The 24,195-nt window shown below is 38.4% G+C and overlaps 2 protein-coding genes across 3 annotated transcripts; one reads left to right on the top strand and one right to left on the bottom strand.

Annotated features, from left to right (window-relative positions):
* Positions 1 to 42: 42 nt before the first annotated feature.
* Positions 43 to 24,035, top strand: LOC144638825 (thimet oligopeptidase-like). 2 transcript variants are annotated; one of them, XM_078498107.1, is made up of 25 exons: positions 43 to 195; positions 876 to 948; positions 2,890 to 2,956; positions 3,285 to 3,324; positions 3,479 to 3,554; positions 4,358 to 4,489; positions 5,352 to 5,389; positions 6,848 to 6,960; positions 11,865 to 11,919; positions 12,275 to 12,322; positions 12,758 to 12,874; positions 13,421 to 13,562; positions 15,434 to 15,453; positions 16,094 to 16,159; positions 16,325 to 16,429; positions 18,710 to 18,742; positions 19,679 to 19,753; positions 19,848 to 19,921; positions 20,331 to 20,434; positions 21,209 to 21,291; positions 21,688 to 21,732; positions 21,866 to 21,929; positions 22,533 to 22,600; positions 23,421 to 23,537; positions 23,810 to 24,035. In XM_078498107.1, the coding sequence occupies exons 1-25, from the start codon at positions 43 to 45 to the stop codon at positions 23,891 to 23,893; spliced, it is 1,992 nt and encodes a 663-aa protein (XP_078354233.1). In that variant the 3' UTR covers positions 23,894 to 24,035. The 2 variants fall into 2 exon arrangements, with proteins under 2 accessions (XP_078354233.1, XP_078354234.1); XM_078498108.1 differs by lacking the exon at positions 15,434 to 15,453 and having other exon boundaries at positions 13,421 to 13,582.
* LOC144639026 (zinc finger MYM-type protein 1-like) lies at positions 7,643 to 10,807 on the bottom strand. Its single transcript, XM_078498290.1, has 2 exons — positions 9,111 to 10,807; positions 7,643 to 9,078 (listed from the first exon to the last, which is right to left on the bottom strand). The coding sequence occupies exons 1-2, from the start codon at positions 10,541 to 10,543 to the stop codon at positions 7,872 to 7,874; spliced, it is 2,640 nt and encodes an 879-aa protein (XP_078354416.1). The 5' UTR covers positions 10,544 to 10,807; the 3' UTR covers positions 7,643 to 7,871.
* Positions 24,036 to 24,195: the final 160 nt, after the last annotated feature.

The raw sequence follows: 24,195 nt of genomic DNA, 5'->3' as shown, positions 1-24,195 counted from the left end.
ATAAATTATTCGTCTTCCTTCTGAAATTATCCGGGTTTTGCAATGGCGACCATTGAGGGCGTAAAACTGCGATGGGATTTATCCGCAGAAGAAATCCTTAAGCGAACGGACGAGCTGATTGAGCGATCGAAGCGAGTCTACGATACTGTTGGCTCGCTGAAGCCAGGTGAAGTGACTTACGAAAACTCCTTGAAGGTACGTAAAAACGTGTCTGTGTGCATATGCTGATCGCCAGATAATCAATACACGAGCTCTTCACGTGTACAGATTTTCCTTTATCAGACAATGTTGTCGTGAATTTACATGCAGACGGAGGCGTTTTCTTTAACAAACCTAAAATGGTGCTTTTGTTGGGATTTCGCAATTAAAAGCAAAGACTTTTGACGGAGAAGTTTGCTTTCTGCCAATGAAATAGACTTCTTGTTTGTCAGCTGTTGCATTTTGTCAAGACGTGTAACCTGGAGACCTTTGAGCACTCTTAAATTTGTACCGTCGCTTGAAAAATAAGATCAAATTTCTCTTCCTCGTCTCACAAAGCTTTTAAAAAATAAATAAGCCTTCTTAAAATGCGAGGAAACGATTAAATTAAGCAGTTGTGATAATGATTTAAGTGACACTTTCAGCACTTTTGAAAGGTCATGTCAAAGATTGAAAACTTCAGATTAAATTTGTTTTGCGATTTCGAAAGAAAGTTGACAACGTGCAACTTAATTTTGTATTTACCCGGATAGTGTAAATCAAATTTTGCCAATGTATACTTATGTAAATTAATTAGGTCCCATTAATTTTGCTCAGGAAATTTTGATTTTGAGAAAATGTGTTACATTGTAACCGATTTTAATCACTTAAAACACTTTTGTTGATTATTTACCTAGGCCCTGTGTGACGATACCACTGAATATCATACAGCAAAGTCTGTTCTGGATTTCCCACAACATGTTTCCACAGGTACATGTACATGTACAAATGTGTTGTTCCAGAAAGTATCCGTACCCCTCCCCCGTGTGGAAGGTTTTTTGTTTGAATCCCCCACCCCTCTGGAAATTCTAGTTAGGTCTCATACAGGCCTTTTAAAAGTTTGGCTTTTGAGACCCCCACCCCCTCAGAATTTCCAATGACCTTCCATGGGGTGGGTATGGATATTTTATGGATATTTTATGGATATTTTCCGGAACTGCACAAACTCCCATTGAATGATTTTCACTTGAGTGTCAAAAGTAATTCACATTTGCTTTGGTTTTGCATAAATTATTTGCTTCACTTGCATGTAGTGATTGGTTTAAAAAAAAAAACAATGTGACATTTTCTCAGCCGATCAGATATAAAAAGACCAAGACCAATTGTGACTCATGTTTTCCCACGTTTTATGCCAGCTAGGTGTATTTGCTTCAACTTTTGATTGGTTTACTGGACTGTCTGTGTCCTTTGTGATTGGTCGGAGTAATTACTTTGGTTTTGGTTTTATGCCACTCAATTGCAAACCACTCTAAAAAGTAATTATGCATATGACCTTATAATAATTGGAGAAGGGCTGAACTGCTTCTGCAGAGATCAGTGTAAGGGAGACACAAGAACGGGGTCTAAACTTCCTGCTTCTCATACCTTTTACAGGGGGAAACAAGGGGATCTGAACCCAGGGGGGGGGGGGGGGTACTCCGGGAAGTGACAGGGATGTGCAAAGGATTTTTTTGGGTAGAAGAATTTGGCAGATATTTTTTTGGGTGACTTTATTTAAATAGGGGATTTTTTGGGTATTAAAATCAAACTAATTGCCTTGGCGCGGCCTTGGCAATTAAGGGGTAAAAAATTTTACTAGGGATTTTTGGGGGGTTATTTTTGGTCCAGGAATTTTTTTTGGGCAATGTTGGAAGACTTAGGGAATTTTTTTGGGTCCTGAGTTTTGTCTCTATTCGATCATCCCCGTCATCTACAAGCCGGAGTACCCCCCTGGGGGGAAACAAGGGGATCTGAACCTCCTGCTTCCTTTGCCTCCCACTCCCATACCTTTTTCTCCCACTTCTTGCCCCTTTCTGTACTAGTGGTTTCCTCTTCTTTGTCCCATATTTTTGGCAAAATACAGTGGAACCCCGATATAACGATCCTCGATATAACGATATCCCCGGTATAACGATGAATATGCTATGTCCCTGCAAAAGTTACAGTAAAATGTATGGGACAGAACCCCGATATAACGATCTTCGATAGAACGATATTCCCGATATAACGATGGGAATTTAGCGGACCGAGCGTAAAATCTTCCCCGATATAGGGATATTACAATATCAGTACTACAATTTAAATAAAAATTGAATTTAATATAAACGAGTACAGTAATCTACAATGTTTTTGTCAACAGCTTTCAGTTTACGATGCCTCTTTATCCTCCTTGTAATTTAATAGTTCTCTCAATTTTAGTATCTTTGACTCCTTCTTGTGACCAAACGTATACGTCGCCGGGATTTTAACGCCGATGCCTTTGTCCCTGTGTTTTCCTTGAACTTTAATTATTGATACTCATTACAAGTTTAATTATTTAAATAATATACAATAAAAAGGTACATTTTAATTTTACCCCAATATAACAATATTTTCGGGTATTTTGCGGCCGTATCGTTATATCGGGAGTCTCGATATAACGATACCTCGATATAACGATATAATTTCACTGCTCCCTTGGCATATCGTTATATCGGGGTTGTACAATGAAATTTTCCGAAATTTTTCTCAATTTCTCCTGGTTTCCACTGCCTTGGGAATTCTGCTTACACTTCTCGCTTCCTTGGATTTCCTGCTGCCCTTTCTCTTTTTTCCCTGACCCTTTTCTCCTAGTCTCCTGCCCTCCTGTCTTTTGTAAACATAATATAATGTGTGATTGTTGTTTTATTTTAGACAAAGAGATCAGAGCAGCCAGCACTGAAGCTGATAAGAAGCTTTCTGAATTTGAAGTGGAAGTCAGGTAAAATATCAAATGATTATTTTTAGCACAACATTTTACAAGAATTCGCGGTACAAGTATCTGCTTGAAATGGAAAGAACATTGCAGAGGCCACACTCCTTTTGGTCAATCAGCCAGCAGAGGTCATTCTTCTTGGTGCTGATTGTGATCAAAATATCATGTCAGCTCCTTTGGGACGAGAATGTAAAGGCATTATTTTTATTTTACAAGATGTACATGTAATGAGCTTAGTTTTACGTTGTTACAATTTACATGTGCACTGGGTACAGGAATCAGACACTGAACTACTGATCACTTAATAATATTTCTTTATTTTACTGTTTTACAGCATGCGGAAGGACGTCTTTGATAATCTTGTGGCTTTTCAGGTGATAAGAAAACTATCAGAATTAAAATAATATAGTTTTGTTTTACACTCAAATACAATGTATGTTATAATTATTTCACATTAAATAAGTTATTAAACCCAATAATTAATTTTGAAAAATATTGTGTTTTTTTTTCAATTTTTTCCTAATATAGAAGACACATAAAGAGCCCTTGTCTCCTGAGGCTAGTCGAGTTTTGGAGAGGTTAATTAAATATGGGAAAAGAAATGGTATGTTCTATGTATGTTTTCAGCAAGATTCTAAGTAAAGAAAAAAAGGTAGAGTTGTTCTCACAAAAAGGTGTCTGCAGCACTTGGCGGATCTAGGTGAGGGGCCCGCCACCCCCCCCCCTCCTATTTTTAGAGCAAATAGAGGCCCAAAAGGCCTAGAAAATTTTTTCAAGAGCAGGTCCCCCCCTTATTCTAGGGTCTAGATACTAACCCCCCCCCCCCCCTCCCCATCTGAAGGTCTAGATCCACCACTGTTCTGTATACAGGTCGAATGGTTTTCTTTTATTCTGGCACAAGATTTCTAACCCTGATGTATTTTCTGGTTTAAATTTACCTTTGGTTTAAAATTTTCAAACCAGTTTGATTTTTTTTTTGATTTTCATTGTCTCAAATTCATTATCATAATCTCGAGTGTAACAGCCTCTGTTGTAGGAAAAAACTTGGACATGCTCTTGGCACAGTCTATAACTTCAAAAGTTAGATCTGAGTTATAAAGAAACAACAACACCTCTCACTCTAGTGTACTACATGTGTATATTGTCGGAAAGTGTAGGCTTTTTGATCAGCTGCTTACATCTGGAAATGAACGGTTCCTTTTGTTGTATGTACATGTATTTTCTGGTTTAAATGTACCTTTGGTTTAAAATTTTTCAAACCAGTTTGATTTTTTTTGTTTTTCATTGTCGCAAATTCATTATCATAAATTATCTGAAAAAGGGAAAATAATAAAAATCTAACTGGTAAGTACTCAGTCTGGTATATATATAGCCATAATGCAAACTTAATTTTCTTTTGTCGGCCAGGTCTTCATTTACCATCAGAAGTACAAACAGAAATCAAGGCAATTAAGACACGAATGAGCAATCTTTCCATCGACTTCAACAAGAACTTGAATGAGGAGAACACAATCCTAGAATTTACAAATGAAGAATTGGGTATGTGTAGCACCGATGTACCCTTTATTTCATGCATTTAGACCCTTAGCGTCAAGCTTAAGTTAGCCTGCTTCTGTGGGGTTAGCAATAAAAATTGGCTATGTAAGCACTGCAAATCTAGATCTAACAAAACTTAGTTATTTCTTATACAGTAAACACCCGCGTGTAAGAACCTAGTGGTTTAAGAACCTGCTGGCAGAAATTTGCCATTTTAATACCCCAAAATATAAGAACCTGTTTAGCCAAGCAAATTTCAGCAGGTTCTTGTATATGTGAGTTATAGAAAATTTTTATGAACATTTTTAACAGAACATCCCAAACAAATAAAGAAAAGACAGATTCACATAGACTGTAATTGTCTTCTTTGGACCTTGCATGAGGCTTGAAGCAATACAGTTATGAATAAATGCTGCATAATGAATGACCAAACCCATTTTTTTTCTTCTCGTACAATCAAAAACTATGGCTCCTCCTTAGAAATTAAGAACCTTATTAAGAACCTACTTAGCCTAAATTACCAATAACTACCCCCAAATACAAGAACCTATTTTGCCAAACTTAGAAAATTGTAGGTTCTTACACGCGGGTGTTTACTGTAATTAAAAGTTCTTTCAAGCCCTCAGGGTAGGGGGGGGGGATTTATGGAGAGGATGGCCCTTATTTGAAGGGGCTTATTTTAAATCATATCAGTTATCGGCAGGTACCTCAAACAGAACTAAAGGGGACTTTTTAATGTTTAGTACTGTTTGAAAAAATGTTTTCACAAATTAGCAGCCAGATCGGGTGGAGGGAGCAAAACAGGCAAGGACAAACAGTTCTCCAGTGCCCTCAAATAACATTTTGCTTTCATTCTCTCATGTAGTTGGATTGCCAGATGATTTTATAAACAACTTAGAAAAGGTAATTAGTAAATTGATATTATTAATATTAAATTGAATTTGTAAAAAATGCAAGGGTAGGGGTGCAATTCAAACTTTTGTTCAACATGTTCTACATTTGAAATTAAAGCTGTACGAAACAATCCAGCATGTGAGTAGCATGACTTGGCTGGCTACGACATGTCACATAAGATAAATGTCTTGGGCAAAAATTTTATGATCACAATCTACATGAAGCATCCCATCCACGAGGGAGTAGAAATATAGTACTTCTAGTCATTTAATGACACTATAGAAACTTCCAAAGCAGGCTAGGGTTGGAAACCAAAATTTTGGAGCACTCACCATCTGGGCAAGTGAACTGCACTTGCTCACATAATGTTTCACTTGCCCAGTCTCCTCCACACTCCGCACACAGACAATTAACAGTTATTGGACAAGGATGAGCAAAATATCGGGATTTGTCAGTGGCGAGCAGATCAATTATTTGCCGAAGCCGAAAGGCTGAGCCAATTAATTGAACTGCAAGACACTGACAAATCACGACATTTTGCGAGAACCAAGTTCAATAATTGTTTTATCATCCGATCACTGACATTGTTTCGCACAAAGTACCTTTGGGAACTGCGTGGAAATCCCACTATTTCTTGCTGAATTAATACAGGCAAAAGCGTAACTTCGCCTTTGTAATACGAGCTGTTCTTCATCCAATTCTATTTCTTTCAGATAGTGCCAAAATACAATAAGAGGAGATTCCATTGCCTTCTTTGTAGCTTCGCTGTTTTTTTCGGGCCTAGAAGAAAAATCCAATCACTCTTCTTCATCTCTGGAAAACTAGCTGCCATTTTTTTCTCGGAAGCGGACACAACACGCATGAGCAGAATATTATTTGTAGCAAAATCACTGTCAGATGCTAATGCGCACGAGCAGACCATTATTTGTAGGCAGTTATTTGCAGATCACGTGGTGGGCTCTCGGCCAATGAAAAGGAAGAAAAAATTGCATCGAATGATAAAAACTTTTTATCCCCCCTCCCCCCTCAAATATAAAATATTCAACTTTAATTCTTAAGCACATAAATTTGACATTAGGTGGTCAACTTGCCACTTCAATGAAAATATCCGTCTCTTTTTGATTCGCGAATGTGAATAATTATGTTAATGAACCAGAAATTTTTGTCCAAGCGGGTTGTTGACAGTGTAGATTATTTTACAGTGAAGAGTAGGACGTTACACTCATTTTGAGTAATAAATTTTGGATGGGAAAATCATACTTGCCAAACCGGGCTAGTGATCTGTGATTTGTATTCAGTTTGAAATGGACACTTTCGCTGGGCGAGTGGCTGAGCACTAATTTTCTAACCCTGGATATGAGGCTAGCTCCGGTGGTATGGGGCACATTGGCCCAATGCAGCCGTCTATGTTTACTCTTAATTTATTACATGGTACATTGTGCAGATTCTTATTATTTCTATTTTTAGACAGATGCTGGCCTAAACAAAGTCACTCTCAAGTATCCTCACTACTTTCCAATCATGAGAAAAGCTTCCAATCCTCGCACTAGGCAAAGAATAGAGTACGCCTTTAACAGGAGGTACATGTATGAGCAGAAACCCATAAGGGTTGAAACGTGTAACGCGCGCGCACAGCGTTTGAATATTCATTAGGCTAAGTACCATATTTGGAAACACGAAAAATGTGTACGCGAATGCTTTATACACGTAATGACACACGCAACATAATTTTTGTTTTTGCGGTAAGTTGCTTGAATTTTGACCTAAACGCCGTAAATGTCTTACAGAAACTAAAGACATACATTAAGTGTATCGAAGCGAAGTTCTCCAGACTACTTTGTGAAGATGAAACAGGGGAATTTAACCAAATTTAAGTTTATTCAACCAAGCTTGTTCAAAAACAAGATTACGCCATCGAGCGCGAGCTAGCGCGCGCTGTGAATTTAATCCAAATATAGTCATTTTGATTGGTTAAATTTTTCTCGTGAATTTCCAAATATGGTACTTAGTGTAAACGAATGTGCAAACGCTTTGTACAATGCGAATCATAGGGAGTTACACGTTTCAACCCTTATGGGTTTCTGGTATGAGCCAATTCAATATGCTTTTAAAGCCTTTTGTTTTTCCTGTAATTTTTGTCCTAATTGTTTCCTTTAAATAGTCCTTTCTCTTAAATAGTACAGTATCATTCAATTTTAAATACTACATTCACTGAATTATTATTTTGGGATGGGGACTTTTTAGGTGAGGGAAGAACATAGGCGTACGGGCACACTCGGACTTGGGGGGGCGGTGATCTTCTTGCCCGAAAAATTCACACAATGCCCGAATGTGAAAGCGTGGGAATTTGGATATAAACAAAAAGGTTCACAATTTACACGTCTACTGAAACTGCTATAGTAATGCCTCCAAAACCAGTTGTTTATAAACCTCGCATACTCTATGAAGCCTATTGACAAGTCAGCTCATTTCGATTAAATTAAAAAAGTAATTAAAAGAAAAAGTTTTTCCTTCCGTGGCGCTGTCCGAAAGTGTTAATAATTCTGTCCATACTGTTTACAATAACTTGATTTCCATAACAGCGCTCAATGCACACGATGGCGAGGTTATTTAGCCTATTTTGCCCCATCGTGCTCCTGAGGTAGGTCTTCAAGCGTCGGAGTCCGCTGAATGAGCGCTCCGCTGAGCAGGACGTTGCCGGGATGACGGCCAGAATGGACGCGACCTTTGAAAACTCTGGGGTCATTTCATAAAGGCTGTTTTTGCTCAACACTTCGATGACTTCTGCTGGTGTTTTAATTGATTTCTCCACGTGTGCTGCCTTAAACTGACAGAAGAGGCGTTGGTCTGCCTGGAGTAGCTCCCTGTCGAGGTTGTAGTGCCTGGCAACCCGATCGAGGCTAGCACTGGTTGGCGAATCACTTAGAGTGATGTCACCTAATGCGCAAAGAACATCTTGGTCATTGCCACTGAATCGAGTTTCGATTTCGGCCAGTACCTTATCCAGGGAGGTGTAAAAAGTGTTCACACGATGGTAGTCCTCTGGTTTTGATGGCGGAGCCGCTGCATTGACGTTTTGCATAGTTTCCCCAACCAAAGCTTGTAAGCGAGTTGAGGGTTGGCGTCGCGGCACACGAGCATCGCGGAATGAAAACTCCGAGTCAGAAATCCACGATTTCATCTTATTACCGATGCATTCACACAGTTTCCACACTGAGGTAAAACTCTCCTCATTTCGGCAGCTTCGTAGAGTCGCCAAAGTCAAATTGGCATTCCGCCTCGCCGAGATAACATCCACAGTTTTTCCCTGAAGATAAGCACTCAGGCTGCTTGTATTAGATAAAATAATCTTCAAAACACACAGACCGAGGACGAACTGGAAATCACACATTCCATGCAGAAGCGAGCGACTTTCCGAGTATGTCTTAGCGTCCTTGTCGGTGGATAATACTAACAATGCCTTCACTATTCGCTCGAGCTGCTGGTCGACGGATTTCACCGCTTCCCACCGACATGCCCATCTTGTTACACTTTGAGACTTCAATGTCTTAAGCAGACTACCTTCTTCAGTCTCAATGTCTCCAAACAAAGCGTGTCGCTTTGGACTAGCCTCTAGAAAATTGTACAGGCTCTGAATTGTGCCCAGAGTATTTCGCAATGGTTCCACTGTTGTCATGGTGTCTTGCAGTGCCAGATTTAACAAATGACCATAGCAGTGTACATAGATTGCGAGGGGGAGCATTCTTTCATTCGTGCACTAAGTCCCTTATTAACACCACTCATGTTACTTGCTCCGTCAAAGCACTCGCCGACGATATTCTGGAGATCTAACTGCAAGTTGTTGATAACTGTTTTCACTAGTTCGTAAAGAGTTGCACCGTCTGTTGTTTTTGTGGCATGAAAACCAACAAATGCTTCCTTCTTGCTACCATTTGCTATGTAGCTGAGGCAAAAAGACACTTGCTCGGCTCGGCTTATATCGGACGTTTCATCAATAATGATCCCATACCAACCGCTATCTTTCACATCCTTACAGATAAGCTCAATTATGAGGTCAGCAAAAATTTCAAGCAGCTCATTCTGGATGGATGGCGAGGTCCACTGAGCGTGGTTTTGTAACTGAGTGTTCAATGTCTCTTCCAGCCAAGGAATGTCTTTACACCGAAGGTGCAAAAGCTCTAGAAAATTACCCCTGTTGACATCTGATCTTTGCCCGAGGTTAGATCGATTTTCTTCGTGACCTCTTTGAGCGATGTTTTGTTGGGCAGTGTAAAAAAGACATTCGATGATCACACGTAAAAACTCGCGGTTGCGTTGGACGTACTTACGATGTCCATCATCAACGATGCTAATGATAGAGGAGGATTTCCTCTTCATCTGGCGGTATTGCAACCACTTTGTCATCGCCAGAGAGTGCGCGTCACTTTGGTGGTGTTTTGTAAGGCGCTCAGGTTTCTTCCAATTGGAAAACGTGAAAGCGTTATCCTTTAAAAACGTCGAACAAGCATAGCAAGTTGCAACCTTTCCATTTACTGAGTAATTTAACCAAGGATATTGCTTGAACCACTTTGGCTGGAAATCTCTAGTGAATGTCTCGGTCCCAAATCTTTGCGGGTTATATTCGCGGAGAACCGGTTGCTGCGGCCCCTCACTTGTGACCATCCCTGATTCACGTACTGCGTTGTCATCTCTCGGTAACTGCACAGTCATCTCCACTAGTACTTCAGGCTCCATCGGTACTTCTACTGTTTGAGGCGAGGATGGTTGAGGCTCTTCAGCTCCTTCCTGAGAAGAGACATGTTCATCTTGGTCATCCTGCAGTTCCATAACCACCGACGCAGGCGAGATTTCAACTCTTTCAATGCCATCAGTTTGTACATTCGAACAGGAACTAGTGTTAGCTTGGTCATGCGCGTCAGCCTGGTTGTCCGATCTGAAAAGCTTCTGTGACGGCCGTGACTCCGCGGAGCTCTTGGTGAAAAAAGCAAGCTGACTCTGATTACGCTCACGTACCATCGTGAAAGCAACTTTCTTTCCTTTGTGCACAGTTCTGGAATGATTATCTTTATAATCGGAATCGAGTTCCTTCTTACATACACCACAAATAACGCGCTGGCGATAAAGGCGTTTTCTTTTTCCTCTTTCAGCCTCTTGATCCGTCATAATTCAAGTTTCACTTCTACCTTTTGATTTCCAGTCTGAAAATGGGACGTTGAATAGAGTACTTACGGTATCCGTTTACGTTCTGAATAAATCGCTTAATCGCTTTCAATTATAGAGTGAAGCATCGGATTTCAAGCGTGACAAAAAGACCGTAACGCATAGCATAATAAAACTAAGTTGCGGAGCATAATGCATTGTGATGTTTTTATACGTACTGAGTAATGTTTATTAAAAATTCAAGATTATAAGTTTTCATTCAAGGATTTTTTTCTTAAATTGTTTCATGTATTCTTAATACAAATCGCACGGGACTGTACAAGATAACACTAAGATGAAACACACGGTCCTTTTGCACACGTGGTCAGCATTTTGCTATCATGATGGATCAATTATGCATCGGTCTAAAAATATACAAGCTTTCACTGAATGAGAAATTTCGCCTTTAAACACGCCGAAGGGCACCCTGCCAAAATTCGAAAAAATATGCCGTTTTGGCGAAATTGTCATAAGCGTTTCTTCTTATCTAAAATTAACTGCAACGCACTCACATTGTTGCTTTTAATCTGCATTCACGCAAATTTGGAGAGTTCTTCCAAAATTTTTCACCTAAGATGAACGCGTTTAATTAAGACTACACCAGAGGAAAAAGACAAAAACAGTCGGGCAAAGATCCGAAGAGCTAGCCTGCATTTTTGGCACATATTTATCTCAGGCTTGGTACAAGCCGACAAAATGCCTTGACTTCAAATAATAATTATTTACCTTTCGCCTTGTCGACCACTTGACCCTAAGACACTTTCTTCTTGATCTTGAACTTGAACTCCTTTCTTGATCTTAAACTTGAACTGTTTTTCTTCTTCCACAACATTAACTTTGACTCCACGAAGGCCTCGACAGAAACTAAACTTCATGTGAGCAGCACACGATTCACAAAGCGTACGCCGGTACGTGTTCTCCCGCCTTAGTGAATTGGCGCGAACGTTTGGCGCGAACTGCAGCAAATGCCAGGCTGCTAGCGATTGGCAGATCGGCAGCAAAGCCATTTAAACGTTTTAAGATTGACCGTTTTGTCGTGTTGTAGAAGCCGGACCCAATAAATAACTACATATTTTTATTAATGTATAAAATAAGTAAATTAAGTTAAATATAAATATTTTTTATCCCAAGTGCTTTTGCCCGAGTTTCTTGCGTTTTGCCCGAAAATTTTCGCAACTGGGGGGGCTGCAGCCCCCCCGCCCCCCGGCCCGTACGCCTATGGGGAAGAATAGCTCGTCGGTCAAATATTAGTATTTAATATTAGTATTAATATGTTTTTAATTAGATGCATTCAAGAAAACACTCCAATTTTAGAAGAACTTGTGGAACTAAGACAAAAGGTAAATTGTATATTATTTTCATTGATTCTTCAACATTAATTTATTTTATACTTATGAGTCAGAGATACCAGGAGCAGAGATCGGTCTATTAAGGCCCATAAGAAGACCTTTGTTTTTTTTATATTCCCCGCCCCTCTGGAAAGTCCAATTAAGCTTCATACATTTCCTTCAAAGTTTTTGGTCTCTGAGACCCCCTCAGCCCCAGGAATTTCCAATCCCTTCTGTGGGGGAAGTGTGGACATTTTCTGGAACCACACTTTACAAGATTTTATTAAGGCACATGTACCGGTAATCCTTAAATTTAACTTTAATTTAAAAGGGTACTGATAGAGATATTGAATTTATTTCATGGTAGATGGCAGACCTTCTTGGCTATCCAACTCATGCAAGTTACATTACAGAAGTAAGAATACCTTAATGTTTGTTAATTAGTAGTAGATAAAATATGAGCGGGAGATCTGTATGCGCGTTTACAATGGCGAGCCGATAGGCGAGCCATTGTAAACGGCCAACAGATCGGACCGAATAATACTTGTGAAATGAAAACAATAAATTGAATGCAAAGTATTGTTATGCGAATCAGTACAGATCTGTATCTAAAGTTAATGAATACTAATTAGCTGAGGAGGAGTCTGTATCAAAAGTTAATTCTATTGTTTGATTTGTATTGGGGTTTACAGTTGTGTACATGTGATCTGAATATGGTACTGGGATTGGTTTGCACCCGCATGAATATTTATTATGAATTTTACAAATAATAATACAAACTTAAGATCTTGGGGATTCTTGAAAAACACAAATTAAGAAACCATGGTAAATTCTATTTTTTTTCTTTTAGTTACGCATGTCCAAAACAGCAGAAGCAGTTTCCAGTTTCCTTTCCGAGTTGTGTGCCAAGTTAAGACCCCTTGGAGATGCTGACTTGACAGAAATGCTCCGGTTGAAAGAGGCTGAGGTAATCAAGCAACTGTACAGACAGAATAATTTTTTGTTCTATCTCTTAGAACACTTACATGTAGATTATTATGCATAGGTAGAACTAATATTATTATATAAAAATTGCAAATTAAGTAATTATGATGGAGTAATGCAAAAACAATGTTACCCCCTGTGGGTACTCCACAGAGTTTTATTTGGGAAGGCTCTGCCCCAAGCTGCCCGAACACTTTTTACCCTTTTGTTCACCATTTTTTACAAAATTTAATACCTTTTATTGAAAATGGTACTCCTTTCACATATCTACGATAGAAATACTGCATCCTTTTCTGAATATTTCACCTGAACAACCCCTTAAAATACCTGGATGAATCAGCTGTAAGCTGTACCTGTTCAAGATATTTTGATAGGCTTTTCTAATTACCTAAATTCCAGTGCGTCCTCCCTGTATAGTCTACTAAAGAAAGTCCCCCCCTCCCCCCAAAAAAAAAAAAAAAAAAAAAAAATTGAAACCAAAGTTGGTTGTGATTTTTTCTTACTTAATTGCACTGTTTGCTTTTTATAGTGCAAAGAATTGGGGCATGAGTATGATGGCAAGATCAACTACTGGGATATGCGATATTACATGACCGTGGTGGAGGAAAAGAACTATGCAGTGGATCAAAACAAGTTAAAAGAGTACTTTCCTCTTAATGTAGTTACCAAAGGTATGTTTCTCAATTTGCTGGTCTCTGAATCTGTTAAACTGGTGATCCCTGGGAGACCGGGGGTTGTTGATTCGAACCCTGGCTGTTCAAACCACAACAGTTAAGGACTTAGGTAAACTTAACTTAGTTAAGGAAGTTTTCAATCATTTGAACCGTTGTGTTTTACGTACATGTACACTTTCGTTGATTTGAGAGTTTTTAAGCAGCAAACGTGATACTTTTACTTTTCGTGCAAACTTATGTAACATGACTCTAATTTAAGTCTAATTAAATTAACGCCACGGATTCTACAAGAACCATACCGCATTGAAAATCACACCACGTTGGACTTTGATACAAACTTTCTAAACACGTCTCTGTTATTTTAATTTCCGTTAGTTTGAATTCAGTTTGATATTGAAACAGCAAACGTGATATTTGTGCTTTTCGTGCAAAGGTTTGTAACATGATACCTTTGTTTTTCTCGTAGACTGCTGTGATGCCTTTAAGTCTGATTAAATTAACTCTACGGATTCTACAAGAATTCTACCGCATTGAAAAGCACACCACGTTAGGCTTTGTTACAAAATTTCTAAACACGTCCCTGCTATTTTAATTTTCGTTAGTTTGAATTTCAGTTTGATATTGAAACAGCAAACGAGATAATTTTCCTTTTCCTTGAAAACGAATGTAACATGACACCGTTGTTTTTGTCGAAAACAGATGTTACGTGATGACATGGTAACGTGATTTATTTTCTGCAAAGAGGGCGACATCGATTATAACACAGATATTATCGATTAATTTAAGAATTTGGTTTTTGTGAATTATGAGATGCTACAACAGATCATCTACATGTATTCTAAGAAAACGGCATTGCCATAGCAAGAATTATTTCACATGAACTGCTATGACGCCTTAGTGTCTAATTCAATTAATTTGCAGTTTTAACTTGGCGCCACGGAGTCTACAAGAATCCTTCCGCAGGAAGAATTACGTGATGTTCATGACGTCTATTAATCTGCGCATGCGTTTAGCACAAAGTATTTTCTTCCAGATAGAATAGTACCACAAGGAAAGCATAGTACTTTCTGAAACAAATATATACCTTTGAGCTCTTCAATTGTATTGTAAATATACTTTCCATTCTACCAAGGGCACACGGTCTGTTGCTCCCTACCGCCTACCCCCTAACAGAAATAATTAATTAATTGATATTAATTAATTAATTGGTGATTAAAAGTTTACACCGCGTTAGCGGTTTAGTGGGTTAGTGGTTTAGGGGTTTAGCAGACGACAACCCACCAAACCATCACAATAGTGCATTCTGCACTAATAAACTGGTAACATTAATAATAATATTAATTACTGGTAATAAACTGGTAATATTATGCTGGCCAGGTTCTAAGAAACTTGACTTATTATAGTAATGATGATGATGATATATATACCCTTTGCCTTGTCTCCTACACTTCTCCGTACCCAAATAAGTAATGGGGGCATTAGAAAACCCAAATCACTGTGTGTAAAGAGTACTGTAGGGTACATAATAGTCCCTGGTGTTGTGTTTTGGCCTGTTTGGTTTAAGAGTTAGTGTGACGTGTCATCATCTAACTAATAAAGATGAGTGTGCCCACAAAGCAATGTTGGAAAAATTGGCCCTAGGCTTGCTAGATCGACATAAAGTTGAACATAATTTCATTGAAGATGGAGTGGTGTACACAAAGACAAAGACCATTAATTTTTTAGGCGAACAGGTGAAGTGTCCCAAGACTTTTGGCCAGGATTGCTAGTGTATTGACCCTTGTTAAATTCACTGACTATCTGGCTGTAAATTGCAGTTCATGACATCATCAGTAATGTATTCACTGTCTTTAATTTTTTCCTTTTAGGTCTACTGGATATTTATCAGGTAAAAGTTTAGTGTGTGAATACTCACAGTGAAACATAGATCTTTTTATTGTGAAATCTTGATGCTTTGCATAAAATGGAAACCTGATAATCCAGCTACCAATCTCCACCAAAATCTGGCAGTTTAAACAAGATGGCTGTTTTGATGGCATTAAAAAAAGCACCTGAGCCTGTACCCAATTTGGGTCCTGTTATTGTTTTTTTTGGTGATTTCAAGACACTTAACTCTCCTGAACAGTTCCTCTCTCCACCCAGTACTTCGGTACTGGTGCTCTGTTAGGGAAACCTAAAAAAAATTCTGAAGGTAGGAGATGGTTATCCCTGTGATAGGCTAGAACCCCTTCCACTTCATGGTACAGAATTAAACCGGGGGGGTTTTTTTTTTTTTTTTCTCTTTTTTTTTTTTTTTTTTTTTTTTTTCTTTTTTTCCCCCGCCCCCCCCCCACTCAACATTAAACCAGATTTAATGGTTTTAATTTCTCTAGGAAGGCTTGCTAAAGAAGTAAAATTGTAACAAATGTTGGGAAACCCTAGCCAGTGTAGTGTACAGCAAATAGTTATAAAGTTAACTCTGCTTGATTGCTTACTTCATTTATTTAGTTCATTATATTGTCTATTTATTTAAATTGTATTTTTTGCAGGAACTTTTAGGATTGCAATTTGAAGAAATAAAAGATCCACATGTGTGGAACAAAGATATACAGATGGTAAGTATGTTTTTTTTCTTTTTTTTTTCTTGAGTATTTATAGTATGAAAACAATAATATTACTTAGCACCGTTATGGCCACTTTGCCTTCTTGAAATTTGAAATTGGTAAGAAAAATGGATTTACTTAAATGCAAATAATTATTTTTTCTTCCTTTTGCAACAGTTTAGTGTTAAAGATGTTGCATCATCTAGTATTATTGGCTACTTCTACCTTGATTTGTTTCCAAGAGAAGGCAAGTTCAGCCATGCAGCATGTTTTGGATTACAGGTATGTCAACAGGAGTAATTAAAGAAGAAAAAACATGGCCGTAACAAGGCATGTGCCTGCCTTGACTAGATTTTGCCCAAAGTTAAAAACAAAATATGTTTTACAGTAAATGAACCTAGGAGTATCAGTAGGTCGTATAGTGTGATCGTCCGGGTGAGAGTAGTTCTGAGAAGAACTGTTGTTGGTGACTGACGTTTCGACAACCTGATCGAAAGTCATCTTCAGAGTCAAGTGAAAAGTTGTTGTCAGTCGATGATGTTATAAGTCTGGTCCGTTGAAGTTGAAGTTGGTCAAGTTGATGTTTTGTTGGGAAAACAATCCCCAGTTGAACAATATTGTGTTTTCAACAATATTGTGTTTTCAACAATAATGTTTTCAACAATTAATGTCCCTGAAAGAATCTCAGTCAAAGCTTCCAGATTTCAAACTTCAGTTTCTGGAGAGCATATCCCTAGAACCCCCTAACAGGATCTTGCCTCGTCTATGGCAAAGGTCTGTGTGTGAATTTTAGTTACATGTATTAAAGGTTATGCAAGGATGTGAAATAGTTTTCTTCTGCAGGCCTGTGCTAGGCTATAATATATTTGATGACTTCCAAAATTCAATACACATTTGTGGTTTTCCCATCAATGTGTGTTGACTTTTAGCCTAGTCTTCAAATACTGTGCTCAAAAAGAGTCTTTCAAATGTGCAAGCTACCAAGGCGTGCTAGCAAGGCAGCATTAAGACATAAAAGGCACACATTTAGGCAGAAATCCCTTCTCCAAATAAGAAGGCTTATCTCAAGCAACCTAATCTAACTGCAGGCTAACCAGAGTGCCATTTAAACTAACCAAAGTGCTATTTAGGCTAACTGGAATGGATCACATCCCAGCCTCTCGGCCTCACACTTTGTGACAACCCAAAGCTTTAGCAATTTACATTGTTCACATTATGAAATTTAAGTGTTCCTCCCCAAACAAGCTAGACTCCTGCTATATGTTTGAACATTGAGTTCCAAAAGTTATACCTGCCAACTTTTTCTGGGTCAAAGGCGTGAGATTTTTATCCTGAGAGTGCCAGGATTTCCGAAGACGATACGACCATTTCCGAAGTTTTCCGAAGACGTCCGAAATATTCCAAAGACGTTCCAAACATATCCCGATCCCAGTGCGTGGACGTGTTTTGCTAAACACGACCTTGTTCGCAATGCTTTTCTTGTCAAAACTCTGAGATGTCGAGGGAAAGTATCGTCATTTACTCATTTTACATGGAGTTTTCTTTTCTCACATTGGTTTGAGTTAACATATTTTTGGAAAGTGTGTCGAATATGGTTATAATAACTCACATTTTTCGACTAGGCGTGAGAAATTGGTTCGTAAGCCTGAGTTGGCGTGAGATCGAAGTTTTTAACTTGCAGGCGTGAGAGTTGGCAGGTATATTTAAAAGTTGGTTCTTATATTAACTTGTGAGAAGTCTGTAAACTAAAATAAAAAAAAGCCACTTAGGTAGGTTGATAACTGCAGCTTGAACATGTATGTGAAACAATGTTCTCTCCTAGACTGTGGTTAAGCTACACTGGTGTCAAATATTTGTTGAGTCCCTAAAGTCAAGCCACTTTGTTGGTTTCACATCAATGTGTATTGACTTTAAGAGCAGTCTTCAAGTACTCTAACAAAGCAAACGAAGGGTGACAACCAGGGCTTGCCTTCATCATTTATGTCAAATGCTAAATCATAGTTAGTTAATTTAATTATCAACTACTTTGTTAGTAGTAGGCAAGTTTAGTAGTTTTCTGCTGACTCAAATAAAATAATCAGTAAGTAAATTTAGGGATAGGATTTTTACGTCTTTCATAAAATAATAAAAACAGTCTACAATCATTATTCTTTAGATTGAATAAGGAAGTAAGATTTTATGTAATTCTTCTATTTTATTTGCTCTGTAAATTTGCATATGAGATTATTTTCTTCAGAAAAAGAAAATAACATTATATTATACAGACTGAAGATATTTATCAATTTAAGGAGGACCACAAGTGTATTCAGTGTTATAGCTATTATGTTCCTCCCTCAATAAATAAATTTTGTTTGATTTATTGGTAAGCTGACTGATTAACGGACAGACAGACAAATGGGTGGGCGTGCGCTGATCTAGAGTGATAATGTCCCACTACCTGCCTTGATGTTTTCCATATAAAATTTTGGTTAATGTTCTAATGATCATTAATTTTGCATTTAAGAATAAGCTCTATGTGTTCTTTTTTTAATAAAAATTTAATTGTTTATAATTTGTTTTCAGCCAGGATGTTTGCTGGCTGATGGCACCAGGCAGGTATTGAACAATATTATTTCCTTTACTCCAAATTTGAGCACATTATTATAAACAGCATCCTTTCAATTATAGTAAGCATCATAAACTACCACCAAGGGCATGCAAATTATGTGTTTACAATGTGGATGGTTCAGTGAATGCTAAGCGGCTTTTCATGGCATTACAGACCTACGCTACTAGACAATATATATTATATATTTTTAAGGTCTTTTACCCCCCCCCCCCCCCAATGCCTTCCTTGCAAGACCATCCACAATGTAGATGATGTAGGGCCATGAAGTTGTCCAGACGTGGGGGTCTTCCCTATAGTGGACTGTACAGGGAGGCTCCATCCAAAAGGGGTATCTTTTTCAGTCTGGAAGTATATAAAAGGGTAGAGATGTTACTTGTTGGAGTACAGAAAGGTGTAGGGGGAAATTGTCTTTTAGGGAAGTGGTCATAACAAGTGTACTCAGCAAGGACCTTCCTTGTAAGGGGTAGGGGGGTTATGCAAGATACCACCTGTCTGATTAGCCAAATGGAAAAAATTTATTGGCTTCAAAAATAGAGTTAAGACTTTCATATTTGATGTGCATGAAGATTTTATTGCTGGAGAAATGGCACAAGGAGGTTTGAATCTTTTTCTTAGTTTCTACTCCTGATAGAGTGGGGGCTTTACAAACAAGAAACCATTTTTCTAGGTGGAGGAGGAGGGGGGGGGGGGTAAATAAAGAGACCACCCGTCTGTTTGCAGAGTGGTATGTGAAAGGGTTACCTTTCCTGTCAAAAATACTAAAGAGTAAGGGTTTGAACCTATCTTGGGGCAGAGTCTCTCAGTATAAAATATTTTTGGGGTAGCTTCCCTGGATGTAGTTGCAACCATTTACAAGTAAATATTGCATGCCTGCAGCAAGTCTTGACTACATTAATTTAAACACTTTCTGTGTATGATTACAGCACTCTGTTGCTGCCATGGTGGCCAACTTTACCAGACCAACTGCAGAGCAGCCATCACTGTTGATGCATCAAGAGGTGAGCATCATCTGCATGAACTGTACCTGCCACTTTCCAACTTCGGCTCGTTTACTTGTATAGTTATTAATCAACTTACACACTTAACTTTAAGGTGGAGACGTTTTTCCATGAGTTTGGTCATGTGATGCATCAGTTGTGTGCAAAAGCCGATTTCGCATTGTTCAGGTAAATGTAACTTTGCTGTGAAAATGTTTTATTTTTTTTTCAATACATTTTGGGGGGACAAAGGCCTGATATACAGTGCATTTAACTGATCATTGAGATGTATTGTGTTTTGGCAAAGTTATTATCGGGGCAGTCACTTCATGCTGTGAAAAAAATGGAGATGAACAATGGCATTCTGAACTACTAGGGTTTTGGAAACTACTTCTTCATTGGTAATAACTTGTGGCCCTATATAAGTACTCTACTGCTTTATAAGTATTTGTTCTCTTCTAAAAATGGTAAATAAAAATATCTTGAAGTTGTTTATTTTTTAGTAGTTTATACCACAAAGGATTGACAGTAGAATTTATTTTAGGCAAGAGGTCAATGTATAATGTCGTCTCATTCCCATTTTTTTCCTCCATTACAGTGGTACACACGTGGAAAGAGATTTTGTAGAAGCTCCATCTCAGATGTTGGAGAATTGGTGCTGGGAAAAGGAACCTCTTCATCGCATGTCAGCCCATTATAAAGGTGTGGAAATGGAATTAAGACATTGCAGAAAGACTTGAAATGTTTAAATACTTGAAATTTTTGTAACCAAGAGATCTCGAAAAAAGTCCTGTCTGGTCATGTCGTACAATGGCTGACGACTCAATTGATCATGAAAAGTAAACTAAGACAAGTATGCGACTGTCCAGGCAAGAAGAATTTAGGAGTTGCTTGTCTGAAGGGCAAGATGGAATTCAAGTTGTTGTTGTTTTCGTTTTCCAAGCCCTGGATCAGTAAGAATAGCCTACTTAAAGGGGCGACGTCAGTCACGGACAACGCATCTTGGCAAAATTGGCAAGTTTTTTCAAGTTTGTCGATCGAAATCTGTCGTAATATTCGTCAGTTGAAACCATCCTTGTTTATTTTCGGTTTCTCATTACTCCTTTGTTGTTTTCCTATTTGGGAAAACTGTTATTTTGATGTTTCCTTCAATTTCAAAGTAATCAGAAAATGAATAAAGATATCGTGACGTTGCTCCTTAAAAAAGACATCTCCCTTTTTTGTGCGGACGACAAACGGCCGACTATTGGCCGACAGACGACCGACAATCGACCGACAGTTGACCGACAGTCGGTTAGCGGGAGCTGTTCTTCACAATTACCTCTAATGGCAGTCAACCTGAAAAAATTCCCGTCATACTATAATGTTAGAGCAGAGATTCGGTTGTGTCTTAAGTAATAGCCAATCATAAGAATTACATTATTGGCTCGATTTTGAAAGCATTGACATTATAATTGTTTTTTTTTTTTGTCATAGATTCTAGTGCAGTTCCAGACGAAATGCTTGCAAAGCTCATAGCATCTCGTAATGCAAACACTGGTGTGTTTAACTTGAGACAAGTAAGTGATAGTAAATTGTCTGAGCACGAGAGGAGTGATTAGTGCGTTGGAGTTCAAATCGTGCAGTCCTGGTTTGAGCTCGGTCCATAGTTTGTGTTTTTGGGGGAGCCCCCCCCCCCCCTTTCCCCCCGGGAGTAAAAAAAGGTCCCAGCAAATAGTTAGAAGAACCTAGCAAACCGTGGTGTACTAAACATCCTTAATTTTCCTTGCTATTGTCATCTGTCTCATTGCCATCCCGATCACTTCAAAATAAAGATGTAATCACTATTACTCATTACACCATTATAAACGTGATATTGCAAAATGGCTTGGTCTTAGACAGCCAGTACTTGTAAAGTGTAATTATTGTAGTTTTCTTTTTGCAATAACGCCTTTTCCTCTTTTTCTTTCCTTCAGATTTTGCTGGCAACATTTGACCAGACAATTCACACTCAACCTAAGGTACCGTAGTACTTATTTCATTTCCTTTGTTTTCCTAATGTCCTCACTGGGTATCATATTTCTGAATACCTTGATTTTACTTAAACAAATGGGGAATAGTTTATAACAGAGCCATGTCATTTAATCATAACAGGCAAACACCGCAGAGATTTTCGCCAAACTTTCAAGTGAGATTCTCCGCATAGCCTCCACTCCAGGTTTGTATAGGAGCCTTGCATCTGTAATCTTCACTCCAGAAACTCCAGGGGGACCGAGCACTAAGATTTTTGGGATAAATTGAGTAACCAGCTATGATTGGTCACTGGTTTCCAAGGGTAACTATAAACCAATCAGAACTCGCATTGGAGTACGAATTATCCCAAAAGGTGTAGTGCCTAAAGTAGGTGATTAGTTTCTGGAGTTTTCTAGCGAATTATCCTTCACATTCTTCAGTAATGTAATTCTTGATTCTGAGCCATTTGGTCAGTTAAATTAAATTTTAAATTACATGCGTTAAGCCCGGGCCAAACGAGGATGAGAGTTGATGAGAGTTCAAACCCTTGCTCTCGTTTGGCCTGAAACTCTCATGCACTTCGACTTTGAACATGCTCAAACTTTTTTGTGAGAGTCGATGAGAGTTTTCTCTTGTTTGGCCCAAGGTGATGAGAGTTGATGAGAGTTGAAAAAAACTCATGAGAGTCAACTCTCATCGACTCTCATCCTCGTTTGGCCGGGGCTTAATGACAGTGAATTTCATTATTTATATTTTGCTGATAATGTTCAAATATAATTAAAATGAATGAAACGAATTTATCTTTTAGACACCAACATGCCGGCATCTTTTGGTCATCTCGCTGGAGGATACGATGCACAATATTACGGATATCTGGTGAGACAGAAATCAGTTATTGCTATACTTTTTAAACATAGGGTGAATTCCTATTTGAATAGATCGTCCTATTGGTGAATTTACTGAGAATTGACTGGCGTAAATTCGAAGCTACAACGAGCAATAGGCCATTTCCGAGTTACCCATTACCTCTGTTTCAAAACGAGTCTACGTGCGAAACCATTCAAATGAAAATGAGTTCGATTTGCATAAAAATGGACCTGTAGGTAAAACTCATTTTCATATGAATGGTTTCGCACTTAGACTCGTTTTGAAACAGAGGCGAAGGGTAACTCGGAAATGGCCTATTTGCAACCTTACATTTGTTTGTCATGGGTAACAGAATTGCTCAACTCTCACTGGCCAAGCCTTTTGGTTCTTTAAATTTAGCATCTTTAGATCGTAACTGGAACATCCATTCATTTGGGTAATTTTCGGGATACTGTAATATTCCAGAAGAAGATCTGGGCTTTAATTTCTGCTCAAAAGTACTCTTTTGTTGCATTTACTTTAGTTTGATTGAAGATGGAGCCTATTGCTGTCGGAAAAATGTTTGCGCTTTAAAACTATTGAGACTGAAATTACGGTAACAAAACAAGTTCTACTGCGAGGGACTTAATAACTAGCGAAGGAAATCAGTTATAAACTTCGTTTAGAGTTAAATGCATGTATTTTAGAGGGGTTTTTATTGAAGGATTTTGTGATTCAGATTTCGAAGGTGAGGCGGGCGGCTCTTGTTAACGTTACTCTATGGTATTTTCTAAATCATTTGAGAATTTATTTGGCTTTATTTTGATGTTTATATTCTTGCCTTTTTCAGTGGAGTGAAGTATTTTCCATGGACATGTTTCATGCCCGGTTTAAGAAAGAAGGAATTATGAACCCTACAGTAGGACTTGATTACAGAACATTTATCTTACAGCCTGGTGGTACGCTGGTAAGTAATCATTCTCGTCCCCATAGCCCTTTTTGCCTGTCGTAGCCGGTGGGGCCTTGGCACGAGAAATGAACGGCTCTGAAGATAAGAAATTTCCAGTCCGAGATTCTGCGACTTCCGCTCTTCATGTAGGCAGTCACGATTTTTACCCAAAGTGCGTTGTAGAATAAAACATTTCAAAAATGCGACAACAGTTTTAAGATTCCAAAGGAAAATGGTGGTATGTTTTTCAGATGCCTAATGTTCTGTTATTGTATTATTATTATTTTTAGGATGCCTCAGACATGTTGAAGAACTTTCTTGGTCGTGAGCCAAACCAAGATGCTTTCCTAGAAAGCAAAGGACTCAAAAAATAATTTACACATTCACACATTTACTACCAGTCTGCCAATTACTTGTTTACTCTAGCCTCAAAACCGTTTGACGGTTTGCAGTTAAATTATTGTTTAAGATGTAGAATTTGTTGCATTTAGTGACAAATAAACACTGAATACAATTTTGCGCGTCTGTTGTGTAGTGATGGCTATCCTGCAGGAGATAGCGATACGATAAATATAAAGTTTTATAAGCTAGGAAATGCCGCACGCGCCGGTGTGTAAAACGCGAGAGAAACTGTTTTGGAGAGTTCGAAAGCCCTATATGTAAACCGACATGTAAC

This window comes from Oculina patagonica, chromosome 14 (assembly GCF_052425735.1).
Source record: "Oculina patagonica isolate OP01 chromosome 14, crgOcupat, whole genome shotgun sequence".
Lineage (NCBI taxonomy): Eukaryota > Metazoa > Cnidaria > Anthozoa > Scleractinia > Oculinidae > Oculina > Oculina patagonica.
The sequence above is the reverse complement of the archived record's forward strand: the minus strand, read 5'-3'. Positions and strand labels throughout refer to the sequence as shown.